The 14,547-nt window shown below is 35.8% G+C and overlaps 2 protein-coding genes across 2 annotated transcripts in view; one reads left to right on the top strand and one right to left on the bottom strand.

The window, feature by feature from the left end:
• The window catches only part of LOC121945163 (glycoprotein endo-alpha-1,2-mannosidase-like protein), a 48,875-nt gene extending 44,589 nt beyond the window's left edge, over positions 1-4,286 (top strand). Inside the window, exons 3-4 of the mRNA XM_042489195.1 lie at positions 1,487-1,563; positions 2,195-4,286. Coding sequence (XP_042345129.1) covers positions 1,487-1,563; positions 2,195-2,831 — 714 coding nt within the window. The 3' untranslated portion in view covers positions 2,832-4,286. The remainder of the gene's footprint in view (positions 1-1,486; positions 1,564-2,194) is intronic.
• A 28-nt stretch (positions 4,287-4,314) lies between these two features.
• Positions 4,315-13,193, bottom strand: yrdc (yrdC N(6)-threonylcarbamoyltransferase domain containing). Its single transcript, XM_042489197.1, has 6 exons — positions 12,963-13,193; positions 10,630-10,825; positions 7,717-7,831; positions 7,488-7,607; positions 7,165-7,295; positions 4,315-5,520 (listed from the first exon to the last, which is right to left on the bottom strand). Exons 1-6 carry the CDS (start codon positions 13,045-13,047, stop codon positions 5,451-5,453), a joined length of 717 nt encoding a protein of 238 aa, XP_042345131.1. The 5' UTR covers positions 13,048-13,193; the 3' UTR covers positions 4,315-5,450.
• Positions 13,194-14,547: the final 1,354 nt, after the last annotated feature.

Here is a 14,547-nt window from a genome sequence, read left to right as displayed (position 1 = left end):
GACGCGATATTTTACTCTGTTTTGAGATGTTTTCAGCTGTTTTTGGGACATGTCATATTTTGACATTTTTGCCACACTATAGCCTTGCCTTTTCGGTCATTTTTTTGATGTCCTTTTTTATGGTGTTTTGGGTCGTTTTTGCACGTTTTAATGCTATAGCGTATGTCAAAATGCTATTTTATGCTATTTTGAGGTGTTTCCAGCTGATTTTGGGACATGTCATATTTTGACATTGTTTCCTTACTATAGCCTTGCCTTTTTGTTCATTTTTTCAACATGCTATTTTATTGTGTTTTGGGTCGTTTTTGCGGATTTTAATACTATGGCGTGTGTTGACGCACTATTTTACTCTGTTTTGAGATGTTTTCAGCTGTTTTTGGGACATGCTATTTTTTGAAATTTTTGCCTTACTATAGCCTTGCCCTTTCGTTCATTTTTTCAACATGCTATACGATGACGTGTCTCGTCATGCTATACTTTGACGTTTTCTGTCAAATTTTGAACATCCGATATCATGACATGTTTGGCTCTTCTTTTGACATGCTACTTATGACTACATGACAGCTTCTTACATGATATTTAAGAAGATATATTACTACAACCGTTTTTCATGATTTCTGATAGCATACATACCATCACTTTTTTTTTTTTTTTTTTTTAGAATTTTTTTAGCCATATTGTACCATGATTTTCATGATTTTGGACAACTCATTTCACTATGATTTTTTTTTATGATTCTGGACAACTGACTATATTATAACTTCTAGTCATGAGTTCAGAAACAAGACATACTATGACTTTTTTCAGTGATTTTGGACCACCTGCTATGATATGATTCTGTCTTTTTATCAGAATTTGTGATACATAGTAACTATACATACTACTTAAATGATTTGGGAGGACATATTTGGACAACAACATACTGTTACATGAGTTTTGTAATGATTATGTAAGACACTTAATGGTTTTAATGATTTTTGAAGACATCCTATACTAAGACCTTTCTTGATTTTGGACAACATACTGTACTATGACTTTTCATGATTTCTGGTGGCATATGATACTTTGAGTTTTTTCATTATCTTAAATTATTTTCAATGAAATTATATAGTATGACTGTTTTCACTATTTGACAGGATACTAAACTTTTTTCATCATTCTGACTACATAATAAAGTATGCATTTTATCGTAATTTTTGACGATATACTATACTATGACTATATAGCTTTCTATACATTATTTTACTTTTTATAGTATTAGCGTGTCACATACCTTTTATAGTATGTCATAAAATAAACAATGACTTTTCAGTAATACATTTTTGACATGCTTTTCTGTGTCTTTTTCCCCCACACATTGTTGCACTTTTCAGCTCTCTTTTAGAAGTCTCCCTCTTGAAACATAACGTTTCATAAAGCCAATACTTGACAGTCATACAATGAATTAAAACTAACAACGTGTGTGTCTTTTTGCATGTTTTTCTAGGTTGCATTTCACATCCAGCCATACAGAGGGCGAAACGACCAGAGTGTGCATGACAACATCAAATATATCATTGACAGGTGGGCTGCACTTCTCCATCACTGACTCAGAAAATCATTAAAATTTCATGCACAGTTCAAAGAACATTAGTCACAAAACTAAAATACTTTCAGAAAGCATTTGTGATTATGTAAGGCTAGTTTCATGAGTTATGAATGAGTTTTTGAAGCAAAAGCTTTTTCTATTTTTCTAAACTTTAAGTATGAAAGTTGCCCTGAAAAGGAGAGTCTGTCAAGAAGATCATCTCAACGGCAGCAGAAATATGTTGTGAACACGACAGTGACATTTACTCACCTTGTAAGTTTAAAATGGAAAACTTGTAAGCCATTGCCAGTTCTTTAGCTGCTAAATATTCCTCTACAGCCATAAATGAATCTACGAGAGAAAAGAGAAAATCAAAACAGTCAGGCCACATGTTTCACTTTTTTCATTGAATATTAAGATTATCAAAAAACTCACTGAGTAAATTTGTCCCACAGTCAACTTTAAACACAAGATATTTGATCATCTTAACAGGCAAATTCCAGTTTTTTCTTGACATTATTAGATCCACTACTTGAAAAATCATTAACAGTGCAGTTCTTTGTTTTAATTAACGAATTCAGCATGAACTTACCATGCTATTATTTTACTGTATTATTGTCCTTAAAGGTACGGTGACCATGGAGCCTTCTACAAGTTCACCTCCAGCACAGGAAAGAGTCTTCCTCTGTTTTACATCTACGACTCCTACCTGACTCCTCCAGAGTCCTGGTCTGAATTGTTGACTCCCAGCGGCTCCCACAGTGTGCGCAGCTCGGCCTATGACTCCATCTTCATTGCCCTGATTGTGGAAGAGCGGCACAAGCATGACATCCTTGCGGGAGGCTTCGATGGCATGTACACATACTTTGCTTCCAACGGTTTCTCCTTTGGCTCCTCTCACCAGAACTGGAAGGCCATCAAAGCTTTTTGTGATGGCAACAATCTCCTCTTCATTCCCAGTGTCGGACCTGGTTACATCGACACCAGCATCCGGCCGTGGAACAACCACAACATGCGCAACAGGGTGAATGGTCGTTACTATGAGACGGCCCTGCAGGCGGCGCTGAATGTGAGGCCAGAGGTCGTCACAATCACATCTTTCAATGAATGGCACGAGGGGACGCAGATAGAGAGGGCGGTGCCTAAAAAAACGGTGACACGTGTGTACTTGGACTATCAGCCGCATGGACCTGATCATTACCTGGAGTTGACGCGCCGGTGGGCGGAGCAGTTCAACAAAGAGAAGGAGCAGTGGCTCATGTGAGCTTTTCATCAAACTGACTTGAAACAGCATGCTGTAGTGGTAGTGTGTGTGCACATGAAAGGGAAAGAACGAAAGAGGAGCGTGAGTGTAGAGACTGATCAGTGTAGATGTGAGTGCACAAGGACTTGTTTATAACTTGACTAGATGTTCCTGCAAGTTTGTTTGCATATTTTTGTGCACACCTGCTGATCTGCAAGAACGGGACACTGTCGCAGTGTGAGTTGTCTCGGTTGAGTTTTGGGGAAAGCAGCATAAAAGGGTTATTCTGGGGAATTTGTTCCACTGAGCTCTAAAAGGTCGTCTTTGTTCAGCTGAATGAACGATTGTTTAAATCACACTGAGAAAACTGTCATCGTGTAAGAACCTCGTTTCCCTCTCTGTAGTAAAATAATAGAATTGATTACAATAGTCAGACATTTTTATGGTTTTATGGTTTTTGGCAGACATTTGATTGATTCACTCTCATAGCTGCCTATTAAATATGAAGCTACAGCCGGTTAGCCTAGCTTAGCATAAAGACTGGAAACAGGTAGCCTAACAATAACAAAATTGTCCAGCAGTTCTAAAGCTATTTTATTAACCAATTATACCTCGCGTTTTTGTCCTCCAAAAATCAAAGTCTAACAATGACGTTTTACGACTATTTCTTAACCAGGTGCAGTGACTTTCCTAAGTCTTTGGCGACCTTATGGCTATGTCGATGTTATCTAACACTCGGTAAGATGGCAAAAATGTTTGTTTTCCAGTGGGTCATGAGTGCAGTGTCATGTTATTTTGAATTATTTGGTAATAATGGTTTTGTATCATCTCAGATTTTGGTAATTTTATCAGAGAGACTGCTAAAGTGAAGCCCCTTTAAAGATTATATAGTATAATAGTAAGTAAAAAAAAGTACCTTAAGCATGTTTTCATTTATAGCACACATACATACACTCGCCACTGTGCTAACCGGCAGTGTTCAGAGTCAGAGTATGTCGATCTATTTGGCAAGTGAAGAGAGTCAGACAGGTCAATGCAGTGTCATGAGGCCAAACTTGGTCTTAAGGTTGTAAAAACAGTCTGAAATTTGATAAATTTGACTAATATTCATCTGAGTTTTGGTGTAATTTGCAAAGGAAAGGAGCCATGTTGATTGTGGGTATGCAATAACTTTTTTCACCTAAGTAAAAATAACAGAATCAGACTTGTTAAGGTCCGGGGCTCTGTGTTTTGGAGTAACTAGATGAATAAAAATGTACGACACAGAAGCACTCTGTTATATGGATTCGTGAGATTTAGATTTAATGAAATCCTGCTACCTATTAAAGTAAAAGCTACTTTCAGACGGGCATTTTTGAGAATAAAAGTATGCTCTTTGGTTGTGAAGGGCGCTTCTGAGTGGTTTCTGTTTCGTTTTTTTTTCTAAAAATACTTAACTTTCAGACACCTAAAAATAAAGAGACATATTTCTCAGATGGTTTCTTACGCATGAATAAGACTTTGATACAAAAAAAACTTTTATTGTGTCTGTTCAATGATTGTACATTGCAGAGTTTACAGTAGGTGATGGGAATTTTAAAAATGCTTCAGCTCTAAACATACAAGAGGGCGGATTAATTTCATAAAGTCTATCCACTTATTGAATGTGCTAACCAACACAACTCTGATATATATATTTTTTTAACTTGTAAATGTTAATTGTTTAAAGGGACAGTTCACCCCAAAATGAAAAATGTATTTCCTTCTGTCTAGTGTTATGGTTGCCACTCCTACATGAACTGTGGATTATCTTGGGTAACTGGGTCATGATTTTTGAAAAGAGACATTTTGCTGTAGAGTTTATCAAATGTATTTTTTGGCACTTTTAGCACCACAATCTGAATGCCATCTAGCTTAAGTATATTCGAGGGACAACAGACAGCTCTAAAGGTGATATCTCCAACACTCGGCAACTCACAACCAAACAATCTATAATAATAAATGGCAAAAGGAGAAGGAAAAATATGTCTTTTTGATTTTGGAGTGTACGGTTCCTTTAGGCCACAGTATAAAACTACATTAAATAATTGTAACCGTAACTGCACACTGTTTAACTGAAATGCGGATAAAATAAATACAGGGAATTTCAAAGTTAATAAAAATAGTTCTGAACTCAAGTTTGACATTGAGTCAACGCAAATTAGAGCTCCTCCCAACACTTATCATAAATGACTATTCAGGCCATAAAAAAGTTGGCTCCAACACCTCTCACCATTATAGAAATATTAAAATAAAAACTCGCACCATTGCAATTTCCGTTAAGCCACATTGTTTTAACAGTACAGAAAGTTAAAGTTTTAAATTTGTTGCACAAAAAAATCCCATACTATATAGCTGACCCTGCACTGTGTTTCCCACATAATCCCATGATAGCAGACGCTGTAAGGCAGATAATACGGTCATCAAACGCAAAAAAAAAAAAAAAAAAAGTCCAGACCTTAAAGCAGTCAACAGAATAATATCGTCCATCCAGTTGTTCCTGAGTTCAGTCCTCCCCGGGAAGACTTCCACGCGAACATGAAAAGGATTCATATTCTCTGAAAAAGCCCCGGGGTCAGAGCTGGTTGTGCGTCTCAGCATGTGTTATGGAGAGTTCAAAGGTCATTTGTCCCCCGTGTCTTCTGACAGTCCATATTTGTGCTCCAGCACCTCAACCGTAAAAGAAAGGGCGCTGGAAAAGAAGAGTTACAGTCATTTCTCATTTAATGCACAGGGTGTCCTCCAGAGTAAAAGCGGCAATAATGACGCCGATGCATAAGTGCTAAAAACTGCAGTTCCTCTAATGGCCACTGGAGACTGGCTCCGTTCTTTAATGACACTATATGATGACTTCTTTTTACATGTTATTACAAACAAACTATTTCTTTATTTGATTATTTTTATGACATAGTATAATATGACTTTCAAAATTGTTTTTAATGAAATACTATACTATGCATGTTTTCTACATTTTAATGAGAGACTATGAGTCTATGAGTTTTGTTTTGTTTTGTTTTTTAACATTTTCATAACATACTACACCCATTTGTTTTTATCCATATGTCTATGAAAATTAAAGTATGGCTTTATTGTTAATATTTTTTCATACTGTACTTTGACTTTTTTCTCATGTTTTTCATGACATACCATACTTTTACTTTTTTCAGTTACTACATAGACATACTGCAGTATGGCTTTTTTTTCAATTTTGATGATACATGATAACTATATTATGACTTTTATGCCATTTTTTGGACATACTATGCTATGACTTTTTAAAAAACATTTTAATGATGTACTATAGTATGACTTTTTATGGCTTTTTTATGACAAACTATACTATACTATACTATGACTGTTTTTTTTATATTTTTATATGACATAATTTACTATGACTTTTTCATGACATACTGAACTACGACTTGTTTAGTGCCCTTATTTATGACATACTATAATTTTTCCAACATTTTGTATAACATACAATGATGAGAATTTTTTTAAACATTTTTCTAACATACGAGGCTATGGCATACTATTACTTCTTTGTATATTTTTCATGACATACTATACTAGGTCTTGTAAAGTACTACTATTCACTGCAGGTGCTGCAGGACGCTCATCCTCTCAGTGGTGGAGTACATTGTGATGACATTTATGCTTTAGTAGAAAGCACAGCAGCAGGAAACAGACAAAAAAAAACAACTGACACTTTGTTGGTGTGGTGCTATGAATTTGCTCGAGCTTTTTCTTTAGAGCACATGTTTCCTTTCTCCCTGACTTGTGAGGTAAAGTGGAAACCTGAAGCTACAGTCACATTATATATCAGTCTTGCATATAAACGCTCTGTTTGAAATTCACTTCTTTTGAAGTGTGAACAACTGCCAAATTTAGTTAGTTAGTTTAGTAGTAATGATATAATTTTGTACAATATTACACAACCAAATAACAAACTGCAGCATCAGTCTCACACAGTCTTTACAGATTGCTCTAATCAATATTTATTTATGACCACAATCTGATCCATCACATCCTTTTTCTGGGCTACTCTGCTGCATGGAAGTATAATGTGACCTTTAAGCATGCTAATATATTTTGAGGCCAAAAATAAATCATAGGTAAAATGCGAAGCCACTTAAATGCTTAATTAATTGCTCAGTGCAATCAGAAATAGAATAATCTCACTTCATATTAGATCACCTTTATTGTATTTGTGTTGTGTCAGAGCATTTAATAAAAACTTTCTCTTTGCCAAAGGTTTAATGCCCCTGTTAATAATTTTGGGGATTTTATTGATGATTTAATTTGGAGTGAGAAAATTTTCACAGTGTGAACTCACCAGCCAGGTCTGATGATGCGGTATTTCCCAAGCACTGATAGGTTGACCACCGTTGATCCGAGCCGGCTGTCGTCTCCTATTGGCCCGCCGTCCACCACCACCGCTAGCTTGGGCCAGAGCTCCTGAAACTCCTGCGGAGGAAAAACACAGCTGCGTTAAACAATAAAGCACACATTTGTAAACCTATGTGACAAAGAGATAAAACAGAGAGAGACTACGTTGCAATCTGAATGAGGATGCTGGGAAACATCTGGAAAAAAACACTGTGAATGTGAGACTGATAAAACCATCTCTTGGCTAGTCGTTTATTATTTTTTTCTTACATGTACAGCCACAGTGCTGGTGTGTGAGCTGATGTTGGCGCTGGTAAGAGCGAGTGGTTCAGCGCACATCTGACAAAGGCGTCTCATGAAGGTATGATCTGGGATCCGTACGCCTACAAGCTGGGAAGCACATTGACGTGTTAACGACAGATGACTGACATTTATTCATAAAACATTCATGTGCAGTTTTCATTTTCTGTAATATCCAATCAAAAAGGAGCTGACGCACTGGAGTGAAGGGGTTGAGATCTGTGTTCAGAGCTTCAGATCTTTCAAACACCAGAGTGACGGGACCAGGCAGCAGGTCGCTCAGCAGAGCTTCCTTCACCTTCACCTTACAGTACCTGTACATGGAAACAAAAACAATGTTTGAGTTGAGCGGTGCATTTAAAACTGGTGCTGCGTAGGGTTGTCCGATATGGCTTTAAAATAATATCACAGTATTTTTAGGCTATATTGCGATACACGATACGTATTTCGATATTTTGATATCTCCTCTGAACTACTGTAAACTTCTAAAATTTAAAAAAAAAAACAATGTTTGAGTTGAGCGGTGCATTTAAAACTGGTGCTGCGTAGGGTTGTCCGATATGGCTTTAAAATAATATCACAGTATTTTTAGGCTATATTGCGATACACGATACGTATTTTGATATTTTTGATATCTCCTCTGAACTACTGTAAACTTCTAAAATTTAAAAAAAGTATTAGATGAACCACAGTTACAAATAAAGTTTGAATAAAATACTGTTAAATAATAAAGTGAATAAAGTTACGATACTGTTATAATAGTTGATAAAGTAAAGTAAAAAGTTAAATGAAGTACTGTTATAGTGAAGTTAGATAAAGTACTGTCATAATTACATAAATCAAAGCGGAACCTGTGGTTTATTTTGAAGGACACAGCTTGTTGATGTTTTTTGCTGTGGACTTGAAGCCTGCGGTCAACAGTTGGATGTTCACGTTTAGCAGAAAGTCAAACTGTAACCGTGGTATGAGGATTCATCCGCTGCCAACAGCTCTCCAGTATAATATTTATTTCAATAATATTAGACATGGGATTTTGTTGTGTGTGATGAAACTGTTACTGAAATCTTCCACAAATCACCTTTAACATAATGTAACATGACAGCAAATGTATTCTCTGCAGCTAAAATTATGTATGAATAGAGTTTGAATCTGATACGTTTGAAAAAACGCTGGGAAAGTAGGATGAGAAGAAAGCAAATTCTGAGTAAGGGTTCTTGAAAAGTCGTAGAAAAGTTTTGAAATTTTGTCCTTATAAATTTGTAGGAACCCTTTGTTAAGCTATGAACGAACTACACCATGGTGTATGATTGATTTAAAGCCCAATGACTGAATATAAAGATGGATAACATGATGGCCCCTCAAAAGTGAAGCCAAGTGATCTTGATCGCCCCCTCGTGGCTGGCTGCAGTATAGGTCATAACCCCCCCTTAACTTTAATGGAGGGGACATGGGGCAAAGTAAAAGATCAACGTACACATCAAATACTTTCTATCCAAACATGGTTTCTGTTATTTTTGGTAGTTCTTATTACACTGAAGTATGTTCAAGGGCTCATTTTTTTTTGATAAATTTGGTTTTAAGATAAGATAGATAAGATAAGATAAGATAAACTTTTATTGTCCCCGTAGAGAAATTTGCTTTGGACTCTGTTTCACTACAGTGCAGCATAAAAAACAACTGAGACATTTGTAACTGACACACATACATCACATTAACCTATTTATACTGTTGAATACATTGCAGTGCAGTTATACAAGTATTTCAAATTATTGCACGTCCTAAAAAATAATCATTGCACGTGTGGAATAACCGCACATTTGCCGAATGTTGCATTTTAAAGTATTGCACGTTAAAGTGGATATTGCAAAGAAAAAGGGGGGTGGGTGGGATGGGTGGGAATGGGTGGGGGTGGGGGGGTGCGTGCGGTGGGGTGTGAGGGTGTGAGGAACCTGATGAAAGTGGGCAAGAATGAATTGTTACAGCGATTCAGTCTGTGCGTAAAAGAAAAAAAAATCATTAGTTAAGTAGTTATTTGATGCAGAAAAAGGATCTGATGTCACGATTGACAGCCACATGTGGCAGCCGGTGTGCTCGTGATTGGTGTGTATAAATTCAGTTATGTTACATTAAAGTAATTTAATCTATTTAACACAACAAATTTGCATGTTTTTATCCAAGATTTTATCAGATCCGCGAGTTTTCCAAGTATTCCATGACCGTGGGAACCCTGAATGTATATCCAAAACTTTTCCAAAACACGTAGTTCATTCCAAACCATTTCCTGCCTGGAAACTGTTTTTTTTCAAATTTTCCAAGAATTTCATAACTGTGGGAAGCAAGTTGTGTTAACCACAGACCTTATTCCAGGCATCTAATGAAAATTTAATTAAAAAAAAAAAAAAACATTTACTTTGAGACGAGGGAACTGTGTTAAAAACTCATTTCCAGGTTTCAGGACTCATTCTTGCATCGCTCTATTATTTTGAGATTTAGATGCCATCATTTAAGACACAGTTACCTAACAAATTAAATAATAAAACGCTGGGGTATTTCTGCGACAGCAGGTGTTCCTGTCGCTCAAAATGTAAAATGTGTCTCGGTGTGGAGACGGTATCTCTCTTCTATATGTGACTCATCTGTGGATGACTAATATTTATGTGCAACACTGAAAGTCTACAGAGAAACCTTCAGACTTCAGAGGGACCGACAGCAACATTTACCACGGATATTATAAGTTACAAAAATGACAAAAAAACTCAAACAGCAGCTCTGTTTTAAAAAAAAAAAAGAGAAGTCAACCAAATAAAACACGAAGAATTTTTTGAAGTTAAAAAATTGTAAGTTTGATAAAAGAAAATGCAAATTGGGAAAAAAAACCCAAAAACATTATGTTGAGGTTTTATAGAAGAAAATTAAAACAGGTGGTAAATTTTTGTCTCCCCTTTCAGATTATTACTTTGGAAAACAACTAAGAATGAAGAAAAGAAGAAAATCATCTTTGGAAGAAGTAAAAGTTTTTTTCCTTTAATACATCATCATCAAACAACAAAATGGGCCCATTTCAAAGTAAATCCTCTCAGTCTGGTGGTAAAACACCAAAACACACACTTACTTGTAAATATCCTGGATTTCTCCCACACAGATGGCCAGCGGTTTATGTCCATTTCTTTCTTTGATGTTGTAGGTTTTTCTGACGGCCTCGGAGTTCTGGGCCAGACACGCCAGGCCGTAGATGGTGTCTGTGGGCACAGCGACCACATGACCGTCCTTCAGAGCCTTCACAGTGGAGCTCAGGATTTCAGCACCATCTGCAGTTCAAAAACCAAGGAGGGTTAACGGAGGCAACATCCACCATAAGACACATATGATAATAAACATATCAAGAACAACACACTTGTTATTATTTTCAATAATACTGTTTTGAGCTGGTCAGTTGTGTTGTGTAAACTGATTTGGGGGTTTTTACTGGATGAGCTCATCTTGCAGAGGTGAACAGTGATAAATTACACGTGTTGCTTTTGAACTGCACATAAACTCCAATGATAAACTTTTTTTTTTTTTTTTAACTCTTTTGCATTACCTCGTTGCTGTATTTTAAAGTGGGCTCTTATCAAGCACGCTAACAAGACTGGATGATGCTGCAGGTGCCAGATGTTTTTTATCGAGCTGGAAAAATCTATTTTTTTCTTTCTGTGCACCGGTCACCTAAAATAACATGCAGAACAATCAAGGGTTACCTATTTTTTACCCTTAAAACAATTCAAAATTCCCCTCTCTCACTTCCAGCTGTTCTTGCTCCAGTTGATTCATTTGCTTACATTTTAACTAGTTTCTTACAGTTTTTATTATTTTACTAAGCTGGTTTTTTAATCACTTGATTTTTATCGCCATTTTTTTCCAAGTTGGTAAATGTGTACAAGATGTTTTTTTTTAGTTTTTACATGGCTATATTGTAAATGAGGTCTCTACCTCAATGTATTTCTGAGTTAAAATAATGGTTGAATGCGGCTCAGCCTGTAAGACCAGTTACACAGCTACTGAGTTGCATTATGGGGAGTGTAGTTTTCAGCTATTTTGAATCATAACCATACTTATTATACTAGGGTTTATAATTTGGGATATTTCAGCCCTTGTTTTATCATTTTGACCTCTCTTTATTTGTCAATTATGTCTTTAAGATTTTCAACATTTTAGAATGGAAATACTTTATTAATCCAGTGAGGGAAATTGTTACAGCAGCAAATAAGAGAGCAAACAAAACTAATAATAAAGATATTTTATATAGTATGTACAGAAAACTGACAAACATCTAAAAGATAATACAGTAAAAATAGGAGTAATATTAGACAAAACAATTACTGGGACAATGAAACAAAGCGAGTAAATTATTTAAAAATAAATGAGTGAATAAAAAAAAAAAAACTATATATAGATCAGCTATGGTCACAAAACAATTGTCTTCTTTCCACACACAGAATCAGATAAAGTCTTGCCGGCTAGGTCGAGGTCAGAGGTTATTAGTGGTTCCCATGTTTTCAGAAATACGTCCAACTTATTTTTTAGGGTATAAGTGCAGCTCAAAGTGTAAAGTCTCATTCAAAATGTGTTTAAACAAACTGATTGTTGATGGCCTTTAGTCGTTCCAGGCCAACAAGATGCATTTCTTTGCCACATAGGATACTTTGGCCTTTCTTAAAAAAAATTAAAAAGGTTTCTTTTCCACTCCCAGAAATGGGCAGTAATTCAATTAAATATATTCAATATATGCTTTTAATTACTTTTGGGTATTTTGAAAACTGTATTTTGCTGTATAGAAACAATAAGATACAACTTGTAACAACAATAAGAACTTGTATTTATTTATAAAAATGCATTACTTAAAACACATTTGATTTGTCATTTTATTTTACAAAACTGGCAAATGTAAAACTGTAAAAGTATCAGCCAAATCACAGTCTCTGGCGACTGTAAGTGAATTGTTAACTACAGTATTTCCTTTTTGTCTTTTGCACTTGTTTAATTGGTGGCTAGTAAATTTGGATATCTTGGAAATGTACTTATACCACCCTAATTATATCTATTACTGTAGAAAAAGACTTCAGCTAAATGCTCAGGATTGTTGTCATGTGAGAAAACTAGTGCATCAAAGCTTAAGAAATAAAGCTTTGGGCCTGATGTCCAACTTTGGCAGACAGCTGCCTGTTTACAAAGTGTAATCTTAAAGAAACTTAAAGTTACTCTTTAAAAGTGTTGGTAAAGACGTAAACTGTGTACAGTCATCGGTGTGGGGCGGATCGTCGACATTTATGACTGATGTAACATGCTGCAATGATTACATTACCAAACACACTGTACAAATCTTTCTTCGGTAGATAAAGCCAATCAGAGTCGAAAACCTAATGTTAGGCGTTACAGTAAAGCACGTGCATTTAAATTTAAGCTAACCTGTGTAGCCCTCCGGCTGAACGGAGGGTCCGTTGGAGGTCGGCGGCAGCAGACGCAGCACTTTGGTCTTCAGCTCTTTACACATCTCTCCTCCGTGTCGACGAGCTGCGGCTGAAATGTGAGCTGCTCGAGATTTGATTAATTCAACGGCGATGTTACAAAGAAAAACTTCATAAAATCAAAGCGACAGCGGCAGAGCTGAAATCTCAAAACCAGGGACCATGCTGGCGTCTTCCGGGTTACGCCCCCCAAAAATTACGCCAAATTTTCTTAAAGGGACAGCAGCACGTTGTGTCGGCGCTGCAGTGGGAAATGTTTTAAATTAAATTACTACATCGATGATATTGAACAAAATATTTTATGGTAACAAAAAAAGGACACAACATGAATGCCCCTTTCGTGGACTTTATGGTAAAAAATAATCAAAAAAGTTGTTTTTAAAGAGCTGTGTTAAACTTATTTTTGGGAAGATTTTTCAAATATACAGGTTGGAACATTTTTGCGCGTTTTCATGATGTCTGCTGTTCACAATAACAACGCTATATATATGTATATATATGTATATGCATGTGTGTGTGTATATATATGTATATATGTATGTATATATGTATGTATATATGTGTGTGTGTGTGTGTGTGTGTGTGTGTATATATGTGTGTGTGTGTGTATATATATCTATATCTATATCTATATATATATATATATATATAGATCCATATATATATAATAAATCCAAGCACAATATTATATCCCCAAAACTACCGTAAAACACTCAAACGAACAATCAAATACAGTTAAAAAAATGTAAAAAAACCAAAACAGAACAAAAAAAAAAAACAACCCTCAACCATTGTATTCAGACAGTCCATAACTTTATCAACCTTACCGAAAACTATTTAATATATTTCAGTTGTAAAACACAATTGTCTGAAGAGACAAGAGAAAAAAGTTTGGTAATACATGTAAATGATAAAATAAATAAAAATTCTAATCTGGGGTCGGCACAGTTTAAATGCTCTATATGTTATTTTGGAAATATGCATTTGCAAAATCTGGAGCTGCATTTCCTGTTATTTCTTAAAACTTCAGAGATTGTGCACAATAAGGCATATCTTTTAAATAATCTTCTTTTTATTATTCTAAGTATCTATCTCTCTCTATATATATTTATGTATATATTTATATTTGTACATATATTCTACATTTCTTACCTGCCTTCCTCAGCCCTCAGTGATTAGGACAATTTAAATCACCTGTGAGCACTTGCCTTTAACACGCAGAAAGCGCACACAACGCAGAGTTCAAAGGACAAATAACAAGTGTGTGCTCATGGCTTCGGAAAAAGGTAACAAAACATGCACTTTCTCAGCCAAACTGATACATTATCAATATAACGTCTAAATCTGCTTGTAAAACAGTTACAGATTGTACAGAGGACTCAACGACCCCGCGGACTGATGAGCACGTTTCATCGATAAAACTGGTCAGACACAATCTGAGGCAAGAAGTTTTGATGACTGTCTGCCAAACTAACTGGTGACCAACATGTTTGTCCTCCACAGAGCCTGAAGGAGGCTGGGGACAG

Source organism: Plectropomus leopardus, chromosome 7 (assembly GCF_008729295.1).
Source record: "Plectropomus leopardus isolate mb chromosome 7, YSFRI_Pleo_2.0, whole genome shotgun sequence".
NCBI lineage: Eukaryota > Metazoa > Chordata > Actinopteri > Perciformes > Serranidae > Plectropomus > Plectropomus leopardus.
This window is presented reverse-complemented; position numbering and strand designations above follow the sequence as displayed.